Below are 17,513 nucleotides of genomic sequence, written 5' to 3' on the forward strand. Positions count from 1 at the left end.
ACCGCCATCTTGGTTTTTTGTTTTTGTATCACGAAGTTATTATAAACAATGAAACTTGGTTAGTTTGCTTTTTGGATAAACAAAACAAATGAATATTAAAATGATACATAAAATAAAACATATTAAAACCATTTATACATCAAAATATACTATTTACTAAAAAAGAGCATATTACAATATTTTTAAAGGATACACAATTTTTTCTGAATTATAAGGTATCACAGCTTAAACATTGTTATTATTATTAAATAATGAAATCAACATACATTTTTTATTAAATACAGAATCAAATTTTAGACCTTCATTAATACAATTAATTTGTTAGGTGAGGGCTCCTTGTGAAGATTTTCTTGGTAACTGTACCTGGAATGGTGTGCCATTCGATTGCTGTTCTCAGTTTCTTCCTTTGCAAACTGAAATTGGACTTTGTTATACCATAAATTCTCTTCACACAAAATCGTAATTACAAACCGTTATTATAATTTATTGAAATACTTTAGTTTGTGTAATTAATACTAAAATTACTAGGCCTTAACAACATTAACCATTAATAAAGTTTCATAAAACATAAAGTAATATTATTTTTAGAAAATTGAAAAAACTTGAACTTAAGTCCAACAAGAAAACAGGACCAGGAAAAATACGTTTCCAAGTTTATGAAGCTGCAAAGGTAATTCAAAACCTAATTGCTATGCTAAGTGATTTTTTACTGTTGAATATTAATAAATTTAATTTTTAGCTTTTTATTCATTCTCCCGATGATGTTCCTTATATTAATCACCCGCATGAAGAAAAAGCTGTCCTGAATTGGGGAACAGTTTATAGTATGTCTTTCCAGGTACTATTGAGATTAATATTGTTTTAATAATATTAATTATTATTTGTAAGTAGTTTTAGTAGTATAATGTGTATTCACATTATATAATAGTAATATTAATATTACTTTTATATTAATATTAATAAAAATAAATAAATCTGTACCACTACAACCCATGAAGGATCAAGGAGTCAGTACATTATAAGCAAGTACTGATCTTAATTAATGTTAATCTTAATATTATTTAATTAAAAGAAAAGACTGGTCATTCTAAATAGTGCTGAACATTGTATAACATCATAGAAATTATATATTATTATTAATGGAATATAAGACAGAAGTCCTCCAGAAATAACATTAATATAAGAAAAGTATCCTCCAAAAATATTCAACAGATTTTATGTAAAACAATTTCTGGGAAATTAAACCACCCTTAAAAATAATGATAAGAAGATAGCTTGACCGTGGATAATATATACGAGGATAAGAGGGTTGGAGGTGCGGTTAGAGAATAACAAAAATAAGTTTAAAAAACTTATTTATTAGTGCCAATGTTTCAGCCAGAATTTCTAGCCTTCATCAGGGCTAAGAAAAAACAAGATAACAACGAATAAATAAAAGGATATATAGAATGATTAAAGTCAATATATATGCAAAATGGATATTAATAAAAATAAAGTAATGAAAGAAGTGGGAAATAAAACGTATATATAGGTAATTAAATATGTAACATGATAGAATTAAGGAAATAAAAATGTAAAGGATCAAAGAACTATAAATATTTTAATTTAATAATAATAAAATTAAAGTATTGAAAAAACAAAGAGAAAAAATATATACATAATTAATGAATCATGTAAGTAAAATACTAGAATAAAGTAACAAAAAATAAAGCTAAATAAGACAAAACAAGTAATTAGTAGATATGACAATGTTAATTTATGGTGAACATAACTAATCATGTTGGTAAGAAGAGATAGGAAAAAAATAGACAAGGAGAAGGGAGTAAAAGGAAAGATGGGGAAAACAGAATAAAACATAAAAACGCAAATTGTTTGGAATGAGGAGAATCCAAATAAATCCAAGTGTGGTGTCATTCTGAGTTAAAAAATGTGTTGGAACGAAGACGAAGCTTCCAGAATCAATTCTGGTCGTCATCTTGTTTTTTCCTCTCAGCCCTGAGGAAGGCAAGAAATTCTTGCCAAAACGTTGGCACTGATAAATATGTTTTTTAACTTATTTGTGTTATTCTCTGCCTGCATCCCCAACCATCTTCTCCTTGTACCCTTAAAATTTTCCCATCCTTTTTTTATCAATTTGATGATGTTTCAGACCCCCATCCATTTTCAAATCACTGTCAAAAAATATACATAAAATTATGAAAAATTTTTTTATTATTCTATTTAAATAATTTTTATAAATATAACCCTTAGAAGTAACTGATTATTGTGATTCGACAGACTTTCAGTATGATGATTTAACACTCCCCAAGCTAAGCCAATATTGTATGTCACTAAATAACCTTTTACCAAATTATTTTCTCTAATACAAAAGAACCAAGATCTGATTATGTTAGAGGAGTTAGATGATGGAGGAGTATACTTGATAGTCTCCTGTTATATTTTATTTAAATAATTGCTTTGGGATATATAGATGTAATGGCTATAATGAGGAGTTGAATTATACCTTTGTAACCACTGAAATTAAACCTTAACTAATTCATTTAATAACATCCTAACCTATTCATTCAAGAAAATATTAATGGAAATAAAAATATTAATGCAATATAATATGCAGTAATAATGAAAATAGTAATGCTTCACAAAAACAACTGTAAAATATAAATTCAATAGAACACAACACAGAATAAACTAAACCCTGAACTTTTATTTCAACAACCACCAAATTCAATAAGCACAATAGGAATAGGAAAATAATCAAGATCATATAAATAACCAAAAATTGAACAGAAAATTTTAAAAGACTTCAGAGGTTTGAACACCCATGAGTAAACCAAACATTTTTTTAATAATTTTTCTGAAATGGATCTAGACTATCATAAAGTCATTTTTCATCATTAACTTTAGCCATTACAACTAAAACTAATTTTTTTCTTATATTTTATTACAACTGAATACAAAATTAATTAATCAATAATGAAATGCTCATCAGGTAAATGAAATTGATAATGACGCAGCTTTAAGCGAAGTCTCAGTTGAACAGAGAAATTGTAGATTTCCACTAGAAAATTTCCTCAACCTATATGACTACTATAGTTATTCAACTTGCGTCGTGAACTGTAGAGCTAAAGCGCAGATTGATTTCTGTAATTGTACTCATCATTTCATACCCTTCCAAGGTAAGTCAAAAACTGAATTCATCCTTTAGATATAATCAAATTAAACCTAATCTCATGTTGAATATAACATCTAATAATTTTTTTTTAGAAGGAGTTAAAATGTGTAATATTGATGGGTTGACTTGTCTCACAGATAATTCAGGTAATAAAATAAAAGTGTTTGTTAATATCATTTGTTCATCATAAATTAGCACTATGAATCTAATTTGGCTAAATAAAATTAAGTAATCCAGTGAGATGATATTCGATAAAGTGAACAAGTTCTCTTTATAAAACATAATGAACATTGGAATAGTTTTCTATCAAAAGTCGATATACCCACTTTTAGACATTTTTAATTAAAAATTATTATGAGACCATATGAGACAGATAAATTAAATTTTTATTGAAAATTTTGATTTGTAACACTTACAGGATTGGTAGGAATTTAAATTTTAAAATAAAATGAATAATTTTTGGGTGTAGAATTTTTATTTGTCAGAAATATCTTTACTTTTCAGAAGTACATTTACATAATTTTGATAGAAAACTTCTTATTTACATTAAAATGAAATGAAAAGTATAATGCATCTAAGATGAGTTTGCCTGTAAGGGAGGAAACTCGCACACACCCCACACAAGCTCCTTCTTACCTCCACACCATTACAAACCCTTCCTACTTTGAACTAACCAAAACGCAGCCTGGAACATGGTAATGCCCAACCAGTTCAGGTCTCTCCTCTATTCTCAGACTCTTAAGTTTAGATTCCTTTTCCTTTCATTGTACAATTATGCTGTTCTGAAGGGACTCTGTCTCAGAATAAAATTGATTTTCTGCCTATCTATATATAAATATAAAATGTGGTGACATTGTGCCATATATTGATTTTTCCCCTCCCATTTCTTGATATACATCCAGATGAATATGGTGTAGAAATATAAGTACACAATTCAGCTTTCCATTTTGAAGGGGAAAAAAAATTTAATTGGATCGGGATGGTGGCAGCAATATTTTCTTTATCTGTACAGCGCATTGTTCCACCAAGTGGAGTGAGTTTGTGCCTTCCCTCGCAGAATTCAGTTATGGCACATTCGCACATCTTTTAATTTGAATGAGAACACTATTAATTAATTTTGACTCCTTTTTTTTCTTTTAATATAAAATTATTACTTCTGAAACCTTAACAAAATTCAATGTGTACATTGACCCAAACCTAGTGTTTAAAATTCACCCGAAAAAAACCTCTATACTTCCATTTTTCTGGGCACAGATATTTTTTTATTTTTATTGACTTAACTTAAAATATATTTCTGAGAACAGTTACTTTGTAACTTAGTTCTTTTATACAGAATGTGTTCCATTTTTGTATAATAATTTGTAATTATTGCTGTTAATTATGTTATAAAGTATGATATTATATTTCTAGCTTATATATTTCCACTAACAGTTTTTTATATTGAGTTTATTTATTATTTATAATGAAACTTGCTGAGTTTTGATCTATTTCCTATATGAATGACTTCATACTATTCCCAGAAACATTGAGAGCATTGCGTACAGAAGATAATGATAAAAAAGGACTTGTCTGCAATTGTATGTCAAGCTGTGTTGAACCTGAGTACACTATTATTAGAAAAGCACAAATCACGTAAGTTTCATTTGATTTATATTTGACTATTAAGGCTAAAGGGTTGGAAACATTGATATGTTTCCAAGAAAAGGATTACAGCACTTCCTACCTCTTTGGTTTTGCCATTTTTTAAGAGAGAAAATAGTGCAATTTGTAATAAAAAATACGCATTTTTTTTTGGAGTGTTGTGGAGAATTGCAGAAAATACATTTGCAAATTGTTGAACTTTTTTTTATTAATATTTGAAATATAAAATCTTTAATCCAACATACTTTTGTTTTATAATCCATCTAATTGTTAAATCGGAAACAGAAATTTTCTTATGAAAATTATAGGGATCTACATAGATCACTGTAGACTTAATAAACATATGTTTAACCTCAAGCTTTCAGAATCAACCTTTGCAGATTCTGCAATGCAGAGAATGAGATGGCTTACCACATAATATGCTGGTGTGACCAATTTCCAGGGTTGAGATTCACGCTGTGGATCCCAAACGGTGTGAATTGATCAATCCCTCACATCTCAAGCTTTAATAAACTTATTATATTGTTGTATTAGAACGTTAAAACATTGTAATGTGGATAACACACAATAGGCCTTACAGGCTGCAGTGCTTATAGCCAGTTTAAAAAAAAAAACTCCCCATTTGATGACTTGGGGCAAGAGGTAGGAGTAAGTTACTTAGTAAGAAATGATTATTCCTCATTAAAAAAATGTATGGGATTTGAAAATCAACAGCTTTTATTTTTGTTTCACCATCTTACACTAAAGTTCATAAGTATCTACCACTTAGTCTGAAAGTGTATAACACAATATTAGGTTTGAGGTCTCAAAAGTAGGTGCTTGAACAATTTGGGTGCTATCAATTTCTGCAAACTTTAAAAGAATTATAATAAAAATTTAAAAAATTTTGTTTTTTTTGAGTTTACACTTTTGAGACCTTAAATATAATAATAATAATAAAGGCTTAGCGAACCCGAAAGTTTGATGCGGATACCATCGGTTGTTCTCTATATACTTCTGTCTCATGACACCCCTCCAAACCCAAATCTACTAAATTAGTCTTAACACAATCCTCCCATCTACATTTTGGTCTACCCCTCAGAAGTTTACCTATTGGTTCAATGTTTATTAAAATTTTAGGGATGTTTATTACTAAGCCCTACAACCTTATTCGCCACAATGCTATAACCTGAATTATACATAGAACGTCCTACTCACAGATTTTTTGATCACAAAATACTGCAAACATAATGTAATAAAGAACTAGTTGAGGTTCTTAGACAAACATTTTACCATATCAACTACAATAAAATAATTATAATATTTCTTTTCTTACAAACACACCAGTGAGCTGCACCCTTTAATTTTTTTTTTCTATTGGCACAACAGACCGTGGAGGTCCAAGGCCTCCCATGATGTGCTTAAGAAATACATCGTGCATTTCCTGATGTTTCCATAGGGTGGGTCCGTCACTCCCATGCCTATTTTTGTGAGTGCCACCCATTGGCTAACGGGCCTCACAAATGCCTGGCAGGAAATTCTGAGTGAGTATTGCATAATTTTTTGCTTGAAAAATCCCAGGTAGGGCCGGGTTCGAACTCGCAATCAATGGGTTAGCAGACAGGCGCGTCACCACGCTGCTACCGTCCTCCCCCCTATATCATACCCTTTAATCTTACATTTAATATAATCTTTTTAAATTGAATAAATTTAAAGGAATGAAGATTCTCTAGACAACGGTACAAAAGTATCTGTAATTATGGATACTCTTCCATCGCAGAGGTTTAAAAGGAATGTAGTGAGGACGCGTCTCGATCTAGTTGGTAAATCAATATACTCGAAAGTACTTAAATATTGTTATTTAAGTGTGTTATTAATAGAATTGTTATTTGTTTTCAGTCAGTATGGGTGGAACAGCAGGTCTTTTTCTTGGAGCAAGTTTATTAAGTGTTGTTGAACTTCTTGTCTACATCTTTTTCAGAGGAAATACAAGAAAAGAAATCCAACCTAAGACAATTTCCTTGGAAAACAAAAAACCTCCTGTTGCTCAAAATGTTTTCACTATTGGGACATCTAAAAAAATTAATAGTAGCAACAACCCAAACTTACACATTAAAGAATATCTTAAATATAGATAAAGATGAATTATAGCTTTTATATAAGTGAAAACAAGTTTTGCGGATTTATTAAGATAGTGTTTCATCTCTCTCACACCAAAATAAAATATATCTTTCCTAACGAATCTAAATATTTAATTTTAAACAATTAATTAACTTCTTTCTTTTAATTTATTTTTTGTTTACTTTCAAGGTCTCAAACCTAAATAGTTAACTTATCAATCTGGGTGTAAAGTCAGATAACAAATTTGTTGGCTGCATCTTTGATAATATATGCCATATTAAGGTTTATTTATTTGCTTTATTATTTTATTTTTACTAAGCTTATTAGATAACAAACATCTTTCGAATGACCATCAGGAATGTTTCAGAATGTAAATAGTTTTTCTTCTTAATTATTAAACAAAATAATAAAAAAAGTGAACAGATTTGGAAGGGAAACTGCATTAAATACTTTGAAAAGCCTGGTGCTAAATTTAATATGTCATATCTTTGCTAATTTTTATCTGATTTAAATGATTTGTTTTTTGAGCATTTAAATACCTTTCAAATAATCAAATATAAATAAAATATCATCAAATGTATATTTCCCAATACTTCTCCGGTGGTTATTATATATGAAAAGTTAAAATGATTATAGGAAATAAAACTTAAAAGTCAATTGTTTAAATAGATAAATTTTAACCAATTTTAGTCTGAAAACAATATTTATTTCTTTAAAAGTCCGACGTTTCAGCCAATCTTAATACAGTTTTAGATGTGGTTCTAAAACTGTATTAAGATTGTCCTTGAGGATGGCTGAATTGGCTGAAACGTCGGACTTATAAATAAATAAATATTGTTTTGAGACTAAAATTTATTTATTTAAACAATGATAACCAATCTCAAGAAAGTATAAAGATTATATATAAATTAAAAGGCAATGTTTATTAAAATTATTTGAGCCTTTATATAGAACCTTTCCATTTTCTTGAGGCTGTTATTATTATTTAAATACAATAATATTTATCTTATCAATTATATTTACTATCCTTCCTGTTTCATTTATATTCATGTGTTACCTTCTTAAATGTACTTATATTAATTACTTTATTATTAATTTTCTATTATAATTTACATTTCTCTGAACTCATTTGGTATATTCTCTTTCTTAATCGCTTACACATATTGTATCCCATTATTTAATGCTTTATTTCTCCTTTTTTATTCTATCTGAGTTTTTTTTTATAATTTAGTAAATATCTCTTCTCCCCCTCTATTATGTATATTACCATTTATTGTTTACCTAATTTCAATTTTTTTTTTTTACAATGTTTACTTTAAAATTATTTTTGTTATTATGGCGTGCTAAACTGCCATCCCCACTCCTCCCAATACATACGGCTCACTCTGACTTTGACGCCCGTCAAAACAGGTATGAATTCTGTCTCATTTGATTTTATTCTTTTCTTTTTTCATCTCGTAATTTGTACCTTCTTTAATATTGCTTATCTTATTTTATCTCTTATCTATCTGTTACTATTACCCTTTTCATTTACTGTTTACTACCTCTAATTTTTCTTATTAAATTTTACTTTTCATTGTATACCCCTGTTATTTTCCACTTATGTTTTTTCTTTTTTGTAACTATGTCAAGTGTTTGTATCTTTTTTACCCCTGACGAAGCCCTGGAACGTGGGGTGAAAAGGGTCTCAATAAAAATAGATACCCATTTACTATTTGAGTTTTTTTGACCGCTCCTGGGCCATATTTCATTCATCTGTACACATGGTCAATCAATAATCTTCCAATAATATTTATCTAATTAAGTCCCAAAACACTCTTTATTGTTTCTTTAAAAGTTCAAAATTTCGGTCATTCTCAAGGACAATGACTAATAAATAACAGCTTTTATTATATATTTTTAACGAACACCATTATTACTAATAAATTAGAATACCTTAAATATAAATGTATACATCACATCTAATTTTAAAATCTTTTGTGGGTCATTCTGCCTAAGTCATTAATTTCAGTCAAAATCATCCTATAAAAACAATAAAAAAAAATATGGAATCATAATAAACTTAGGCAACAATGAAGCGGAAGCGTGGAGGAGGTGGCCAGCCGTTTAACGGCTATATTTCTATTTTAATACGTCGCGTATGAAAAATAATAAGAGAAAGATACAGAAATATGATAATAATAATTTAATTTATTATAAATTTATTTATAAATTATAATATAATTTTTTTTTTCCTGTATTGTTTTTGTTTTATGTACATCTCCTGTACTTTTTTAACTGTATATTTTACGTATTTTTAAAAAAAATTTTACTTTTCCCATTGTTACTTATTTTTTATTCTTATCATTGTTTATTCAAGTTTATTTTATACTGATACTATTTTATGTCTTCCTTCCTTTTATTTATATGTAATTTTTTATCACTTTATTTTTACATAATATTTATCCTAGCTTAAATTACCTTATTGTATCTTATTGTTATAATATTCTCAGTTTTCTTTTTTTTGTATCTTTTTAGCCCTGATGAAGCCCTGCAAAGTGGGGCGAAACGTCGGATATTAAAATAGTTATAAACTATTTGTTCTTTTTTTTACCGCAACCCTGACCATCTTCTTATATTTAAATCTTTACAGTCAACTATATATAAAATTATTATCATTCTGTTTATATTTTCTCTTTTTATTTATTTATTATTTTTTTTTTTTTTGGTTATCTTACTATTTGTTCTCAGCCCTGATGAAGGCTAGACACTCTGGCTGAAACGTTGATACTATTAAATAAGTATTTTCAACTTATTTATGTTATTTACTGACCGCATTCCCAACCCTCTTCTCCTCACACTTAAGGTATGCTAATTTATTAGTAATAATGTTTGTTAAAATAATAAAATCTGTTGGCCAAAACTTATTAACTCAAATACTCTTTATTATTCAACTTTTAAAGGAATAATAAAGAGTATTTTGCGACTTAATTAGATGCATATTATTAGAACTGTTTCAGCACTACTCTATGGAAAAATAGATTTTTCAGTAATTGTGCACACGGTACCTGATTTGAAACAAGAGTATTGACTAATATAACTCAGTATAACAAAAAGCAAGAAAGCACATTAGAGTTGAATCATGATACAAATTTTAAAATGCACTTTTTGGATAAAGCAGACTCTGAAACACATAAATCCATTGAAAATTTTATTTGATAACAATACTTTCTTTATCTAACTCTTTAAAGGGCTATGAACTGATTTTTCAGCTCGGCCAAGATTCCTGTAGCCTATGAATCAGTTTGACCAGTTCTGCACTGGAGGACTATGAACTGAGATATCAGTTCAACCAGGTTAGGGCTAGAAAAATCCAGTTCATGCTATAAAATATTTAGTTAATTTTAGAAATATTTTGTTAATCTCTATTAAAAAAAAAATTGACCCAAATTGGTATGAAGCGCTAAGATTTTATTAATTGAGATAAATTTTATAATTTTAAATACTTATCCACTTATTCTTATTAAGTAAATCCTGTTCCAATCCTTAATAACTTTTTAAAAAATTTATTTATTGACATTTACAACTGTAATTACATAAAAATACATCTATAAATCTGATGCTAGATTATAATGGTATGATATAGACTTGTAGAGAAACTACCCATTGGTAGCACTCTAATAACATTGCTACATTAGAAGACCTGAAGGTCTTTTCAGGTGCCATGGAGAATTGTCAGGTATGGAAGAGGAAGCAAGGTTGATTCAATCAGAAACTAATGGGTTTGGGCGGTTAGGGAGTTTATAATTGAAGGATTGATATCTGGTTTTGGCTAGATCAGTTACATATGGAACATTAAGGTCTTTATGGATGATTTCATTAGTGACAAAGTAAGGATTATTGAGGATTTTATGAAGGATATAGGATTGGATACAAGAGGAATTCAAGGGTTTAGTGGAGCCCCAAAGCTCAACTACGCATGTTCAGACAGGCCTTATTATTGTCATGTAGATTAATCTTTTGTAAAGGATTGGAAGTTTAGACAATTTGTCTAGTAAGTGTAGTAATAGTCAGAATCAAGGTGCAATTTCCTGTCTTGTGTGAGAATTCCAAGTTAGTTGTTAGTCCAAATGTAGTCCAAGGTAGTGAATGTGTGTGATAAGAGCAACATTTTTAAAGGATAAATTAATAGGATGGCTAAAGGTGATTTGTTGAGATTTATTTTAATTCTCCAATTTTGACACCATTCTTCGAGGGCTGTGATATGGGATTGGAGAGTTTGGGATGTAATTAAAGGGTTATTACTAACTGGGAGCACACATGTCATCGGCATATGTGGTTAGGATTGGCTGGGATGTCAGCAGTATAGACTGTGTAGAGGATGGGACCGAGGATACTACCTTCAGGAACACCGGTGGACTGAGTGAGAGAAGAAGGATGAATAAGAATCACTGTGGTTTACTTTGAATAATCTATCAGTGAGAAAGGAACGGATGATGAGAAAATATGTAGGAGGTGGGAATTCACAGAGTTTGTAAAGCAGTCCCGGGTGCCAGACTCGATCCAAAGCCTACATTGAAAAACTCCTCCACAGTACATTCCACACTCTAAAGAGAACGAGATAACATTCACCACATGACATTGTAGTGGAGTGAGATGTTCAGAATCTAAACTGGTGATCCTTTAATAACTTTAAAAAAAAAACACTGAAGAGTTCTGAAAATCACTGAGTTTGTGAAGGATTGTAATAATGACACTATTTATCCCAACAAAAAGACAAACCAGGCTTCTTAACAAGACTTAAATGTAATTCTTTTTAACAAAAATACTCATTTACTTAAATCTTTTTATTAAAAAGAAGAAATTAAATTACAATATCACATAAGTCAATGATTAAATGTAAACTTATTCTTTATGTATGACTCAATTAACATGAATATATTTAAGTCATACAAGTTTTCATAAAAAAAAAAAAAAAAAAGTATAAACTAAACAATTTTAAAACAGAGCAAATCTATAACCTAAATTTCCAAAATTAAAATAAATTAAATTTAATTAAAAATTATCTTACTAATAAATTTATTAGAGTCCACAAAACTAGTAACAAAATTATTAATAACAATAGCCTAAGAAACAACATCATCCGTTCATAACATTTGCACATTCAACACAACACTCATATAAAATACTGCCAATAATTTCTTCCATTGGAAATCAAAGCAGCTTCTATTTTTTTTTTTTTTTCAGTATGCAATTTATTATCGGTATTGAACATAGATGATTTCTTTTATATACAAGGAAATTTTGAAATATTTTAAATTTTGTTTAACCCCTTCAGTGCCGAGAACGCAACATCATGAGCTCTACATTGTCTAGAGTTGCAACGATTTCAAGCACTAATTTTTTGATAAACTCTGCACCACCATCACCTAAATTGGCCATTTCACTTAAAATTGAGGGAAACGTTCTCTGAGCTGATATTCTTTGAATTAAAAAAATTGGCACATAGAAAAAGAATTATAGAAGAATGCATTTTTTTTTTTTTTTGTATACCATGCTCTTAAAAATAGAGATACATAATTCCTTTAACTAGCTGTGATAAAATCACGCCAATTTGAGAAAAATATGTAACATGATTTAGGAAGATTTTTTTGAGACTGGATCCCACTTAATATTCTAAATGTAAATAATTTAAGGTGAAATTTCATTCATTTTTCTTAATGTTTTCAGTTATAATTTTTTAGCTGTATATATTTCTTACAAAGCTGAAAAATATATACATAACTTTTTGTTAGTATCAAACCTTTTTTTTATCTTAATTTACAACTGATATTATTATAAAAAGTAAATGTGATTAAGGTATAACATGAAAGTTTTATGAAAAACGTGACTCCGAGAAAAGGATGATACCTTTCACTTTTTGACAACCTTTCACAAGTATAGTGAAATTAGAATAAAATATTTTGGGCAGCAGACCTACTCTTCAGAACAATTACCCAGGTTATTAAAAGGCTCTAATTGAAGAGCTCTTCACAACTATGTAAGATGGGCTACAGTGGAAAGAGCTCAGTTGGTCAACATGTGGGGGATCAACGCCTAACCACAGTTTGTTACTATTGTTTTGTATCTTTTACTTTAAATACTATTTTGTTGTTTATATTATTAACTTGTTAAAAGCATTGTTTATAAAGCATATAACTTTTTTTTTAAGTTTTATGATTTATGTGTTTTAGCTAAAAAGCTTCGACCCATATTTTTCCATTTTTCTTTGTGTTTTTCAATTATTTAAATAAACTCATTTTCCATATTTTTTAAAATAAATAAACACATTTCATTCAATTAAATTTATTGTAATTTTACTTTAAAACTTGAATGTTAATTCTAAAAGTATTGAAAACAAGTTGCTTTAGGACAATTCTTTATTAATTGTTAACAGTTGCCTCTTTTCAATCATGCATTATGGCTAAAAAAAAATTTGAAAATAATTGTTTGATTGTTTTTTTGATCTTTAATAAGTAAATATAATTCAAAATCACATTTGAAAAAAAAATTAACTTCTTTGGTGGCCACAGTGATAAGAAATGCAAAACAGTCCTGCCACTGAATGGGTTAAATCGACATCTTTTTTTGGAAATTACACACATAATACTATCAGTCTAAAGTCGAAAAATAAGAACATAATATGTTCTAATGGTTCGGTCTTGCGATATGGAGATCCAGCATCTCCTGAGAAGAATGGTATAATATATCTGTATCGGCTTCTTCTAATTCGTTCACAAGCCTTAGTCTTCGTTTTCTGATAAACAGAACAACCAGCAACGTACTGATAACACCGATCAAGGCAGCGCATGTCGATAATATCACATATGTTTGATTATTGCTATCTTTGTTTCTCTGAACTGCAGAGAACATAAATTTATCTGAAAAATTAAAACATCATGAGTTTGTACATTCAAGAAAAATTTCTATTAAAATAAAAATAAAAATCTATCATACAACAAATACTCACCTTTTGGTTTGTATATTGATTTCCATTTTTTTGGCCTATTAGTAGTATAATGTTGGACTGTTACTGTATTTGTTATAATAGAAGTTAATGAAGCTTCTGTAGTATTAAGAAGAAGAGGAAGTCGAGAGGTAGTTTGTAAATGAGTATGAGAATCATTAAGTATCTTTTTAATATCAACTTTACTGGTAGTAATTTTATTTTGAACAGACGTCGACGCAGTAGTAACATTGTAGAATTTTGGTGAAACAGTTGTGATGTTAAAGTAAAATTTATTTTTATCTAGAGAAGGGGTGATACTTTTTAAATTTTTAAGTGTAGCATTTGTAGAAGATTGTACTAGTATAATTTTTTTAGATGTGGTCGTTGCAGGAAGATGGGTTTGAGTCACTAAGGGATAAAAAATTTTAGCAGTAGATTTAGATGTACTGCTAGAGGTTAACTTAGGAAGAGGAGTAGTCTGAAAAACCTTTGTTGAACGGAATGTTGTAGCTGTAGAAGATTGATTTAAGAAAAGTTTTTTGGGGGTAGTAACATTTTTCTTTAGAACGGGTTCTTTTGTTCTTAATGTATTCATTTTCAAAGGCATAAAAGTTGTACTTTTATTGGAAGGAATTAAAGTTTTATTAAGGGTTGAAACATTAAATAACAATTTTTTGATCGATGTCACTTGAGGTTTACGAGTGGTTATAGCTGGATGAAAAATAAACTTGGTCGACTTCTCTTTATCAGCCTTAGTAGAAGTTGTTGGTTGACTATCAGTAAATGGACATGTACAACAAACATGGCTGCATATAAGTGGCTCAGTCGTGATATTATAAAAACTTTTGACAGTAATATTATTTTTAGAGTATGAAACAGTAGCTCTTTCTTTTGTGTTAATATTTTTAAGTGCCATTGCGCCTGCTGATGGAGAAAATTTATTTACCACAGTACTATCTTCAGTCGTAAGGGTTAATTCTCGTTCTTTTAGGACATATGGAATAGTGCTGAGAGAATGAGACTCAGTATCAGAAACATCATGAATTGTACTATGACTTTTTGTATTTTCTTTGTCAATATTAGGGTTTGTAGATGAAGTATAAAAAATATCGTCACTATTATTTAAAAAGTTTGTTGTTTCAAATTCTTCAACATCTGCTTTTGAATACATTGGATCCAAATCATCGGAAGAAGTAAAACTGGTTGAGTCAGTACTATACCCTGAGGTAGCAGTGAATTCTAACTCAGTGGAGCTAACAGTAGTTTCAGAAAAATTAGTCTCATAGTCTGTAGTTCCAGAAGTGTCGGAATATACTTGTGAGCTATCTTCGACCTCAGTACTTGCCTCGAAAAATGGAGTTGTAGATTCTGAAAGACGATACCCATTTATTACATTGGGTCTACAAAGTAAAGCTTAATAATTTTATTCATCATACTCACTTACAAAGCAGAGAAACAGAATAAATATAACAATTAATCTTTTTAATACCTATTCTACAGACGTCCATAAAGTCTTCACAGCAGGAAGCATCGACCGAGCATTCAGGATTGCATAAACAAGTAGAATAGTCATTCTTATCTTCATAACACCTTCCAACACAGGATTTAACTAAAATAAAAGAATAAAACATTTTTTTTATTTATCCATCGGAATATGTACTAAGTGCTTTCTAGAAATACAAATCTTGGTTGTTTATATTATTGGGAGATTAACGGTTAGTACGGGCCATGTTCAGTCCACAGGCATAAAATTTTCTAATTTGAGGGATTATATGATGGGAGGACACTTTAATTAGGGAAATGTGCCAAGGGGTGCCATCAACTGACCTGGCGTCACCTAGAAAGAAAAGGGGCAACCAAACATGATGGGGTTAGTCCCTTACTGTTTGAAACAGCAGACTTTGCCGGGAACTCTTGTGCTCACTCAGTCAAGCACTAGGCAGGAAAGAATGACAGACTAGAGGCAACTCCGAGTGAGCACAGGGAGCAGCATGAAGACTAGCCGTCCCAAATGGGACCCGAATAGCACAAAAAAAAAAGCATGTATTTCATCTTCCACTAGGAACACAAAATAGTGACTCATTATCATCAACCCATCTCTCAGCAGTAACAGAAATTACTTCCCAATTGTCTAAATTTAATTTACCAGTATTAACAGATCACCCTTATTTATTATAAATTTATATTTTCTTAGGCCTACCTCCTCCATAATTTATTATCTTTCTTTCTTACAATACATATATTACTTCAATTTCAATCTTACTTTCATTTTCAAACTAAATTCCTTCTGAAATGGAGTATATAAGATTTGATTAAGGCATAATTCCCCTATAAATAGGACCCAGGAATGCCATGATCAACACAGGTCGCTTTAGCTAAGTTTAACATAAAACCTATAAATAATTGTTTAGATGATTTATGAATTATTAAAAACTACAAATTATTGATTAAGCTGAGATACTTCGTAAGTTTAAAAAAAACAACCTTTAAACCATTTTAAAAAAATAAACATTAAACATCAATTGTTGAGAATTCTGGTATGTTTGAGAATATACTGGAAAAATAAAGAGGTAATATATAACATTATAAAAGCCAAAAGTAGTAAAACTAAAAATAATGAGAAGCAATAAGCGGAAGTTAATGTTGAATATAAGGAAAATAATTTAAAATAAAACTCTTTAATTCTATATGGGTCATCTGAAAATTTGTAAATCATATATTTAGTCCATTTTCAACATCAAAAGCAAGCACCAGCTATTGGAAAAAATTAAGAACTATTCTCCTCATTTTGTTCTGATATGAAGGCTATATTTCATCTCCAATCTTATAATAGATTTATAAGTAGTAACTGTAAAAACTGTAATTCAAGACATTGTTCCTTCATTCCATCACAGAAAATATTTGGAGGAGAATATGGCAAGATGGCTGGGGAGAGAAGGGATTGTAGTGGGGTGCCCCTCGTTTTATTCTAGACCACTAACCAGATGATGATTCGCTTGCTTTGGTTCTGCAGAGGTAGGCTTTGTAGAGGAAATGGGGAAATGTTACCATTTCACTCCCTCACTTCAAGAAAACAGGAGAGGTTTAAAGTAATTCTTATGCTAAACTCTTATTTTTGGATGGGAAATGCTAAAGGTGTTTGTTTTATTTCATGTTTAAACGAATCACAGTAATTTTAAACCAAAGGCTTCTGTACATTTCATAAAAAAATCATCCATTGCTACCACTGAAGTCTTGGAAACCCTGAGAAGAGGAAAGAGTGACTCTTGGGAAACAAAAATGGCATAATATGACTCCTCAGTTCTCCTATATGCATCCGAAGTTTGGAGCCTTAGATATCTCGATGCTATCAAAATTTCTCAAATGAAATTTATTAAATACCTCTATGGATGGCCCAAGAACATCCTAAACTATATAATTCGACTCGAGACAGGTAGAAGTCCACTAAGTTCAAAGGTAATCAACTGCTGGTCCAAACTGTCATTGATGTCAGAAAAGAGACTCCCGAAACTATGTTTCAACAGACTAAGGATGCTAGATGCAGAAATCCCTGATGTATAATACAAATGGGTCTCACAAGTTAATATGATAGCCCACCAATATACCAGGTCATTCAAAAAGTCCTGTCGTTTT

At 29.7% G+C, this 17,513-nt stretch overlaps 2 protein-coding genes across 2 annotated transcripts in view; one reads left to right on the forward strand and one right to left on the reverse strand.

Annotated features, from left to right (window-relative positions):
- LOC106692908 (sodium channel protein Nach) overlaps nucleotides 1-7,958 on the forward strand; it is a 13,558-nt gene extending 5,600 nt beyond the window's left edge. Inside the window, exons 4-11 of the mRNA XM_067046803.1 lie at nucleotides 326-459; nucleotides 589-670; nucleotides 740-838; nucleotides 2,990-3,176; nucleotides 3,265-3,318; nucleotides 4,693-4,804; nucleotides 6,509-6,615; nucleotides 6,692-7,958. Coding sequence (XP_066902904.1) covers nucleotides 326-459; nucleotides 589-670; nucleotides 740-838; nucleotides 2,990-3,176; nucleotides 3,265-3,318; nucleotides 4,693-4,804; nucleotides 6,509-6,615; nucleotides 6,692-6,930 — 1,014 coding nt within the window. The 3' untranslated portion in view covers nucleotides 6,931-7,958. The remainder of the gene's footprint in view (nucleotides 1-325; nucleotides 460-588; nucleotides 671-739; nucleotides 839-2,989; nucleotides 3,177-3,264; nucleotides 3,319-4,692; nucleotides 4,805-6,508; nucleotides 6,616-6,691) is intronic.
- Nucleotides 7,959-12,121: 4,163 nt separating this feature from the next.
- Nucleotides 12,122-17,513, reverse strand: part of LOC106692938 (uncharacterized) — a 20,523-nt gene continuing 15,131 nt past the window's right edge. The window contains exons 8-10 of the mRNA XM_014439203.2: nucleotides 15,370-15,489; nucleotides 13,902-15,248; nucleotides 12,122-13,812 (exon numbers count right to left, since the gene is read on the reverse strand). Of these exons, the coding sequence (XP_014294689.1) occupies nucleotides 13,580-13,812; nucleotides 13,902-15,248; nucleotides 15,370-15,489 (1,700 nt within the window). The 3' untranslated portion in view covers nucleotides 12,122-13,579. The remainder of the gene's footprint in view (nucleotides 13,813-13,901; nucleotides 15,249-15,369; nucleotides 15,490-17,513) is intronic.

The sequence above is a fragment of the Halyomorpha halys genome, unplaced genomic scaffold (assembly GCF_000696795.3).
Source record: "Halyomorpha halys isolate HHAL.00 unplaced genomic scaffold, Hhal_1.1 Scaffold78.1, whole genome shotgun sequence".
Lineage (NCBI taxonomy): Eukaryota > Metazoa > Arthropoda > Insecta > Hemiptera > Pentatomidae > Halyomorpha > Halyomorpha halys.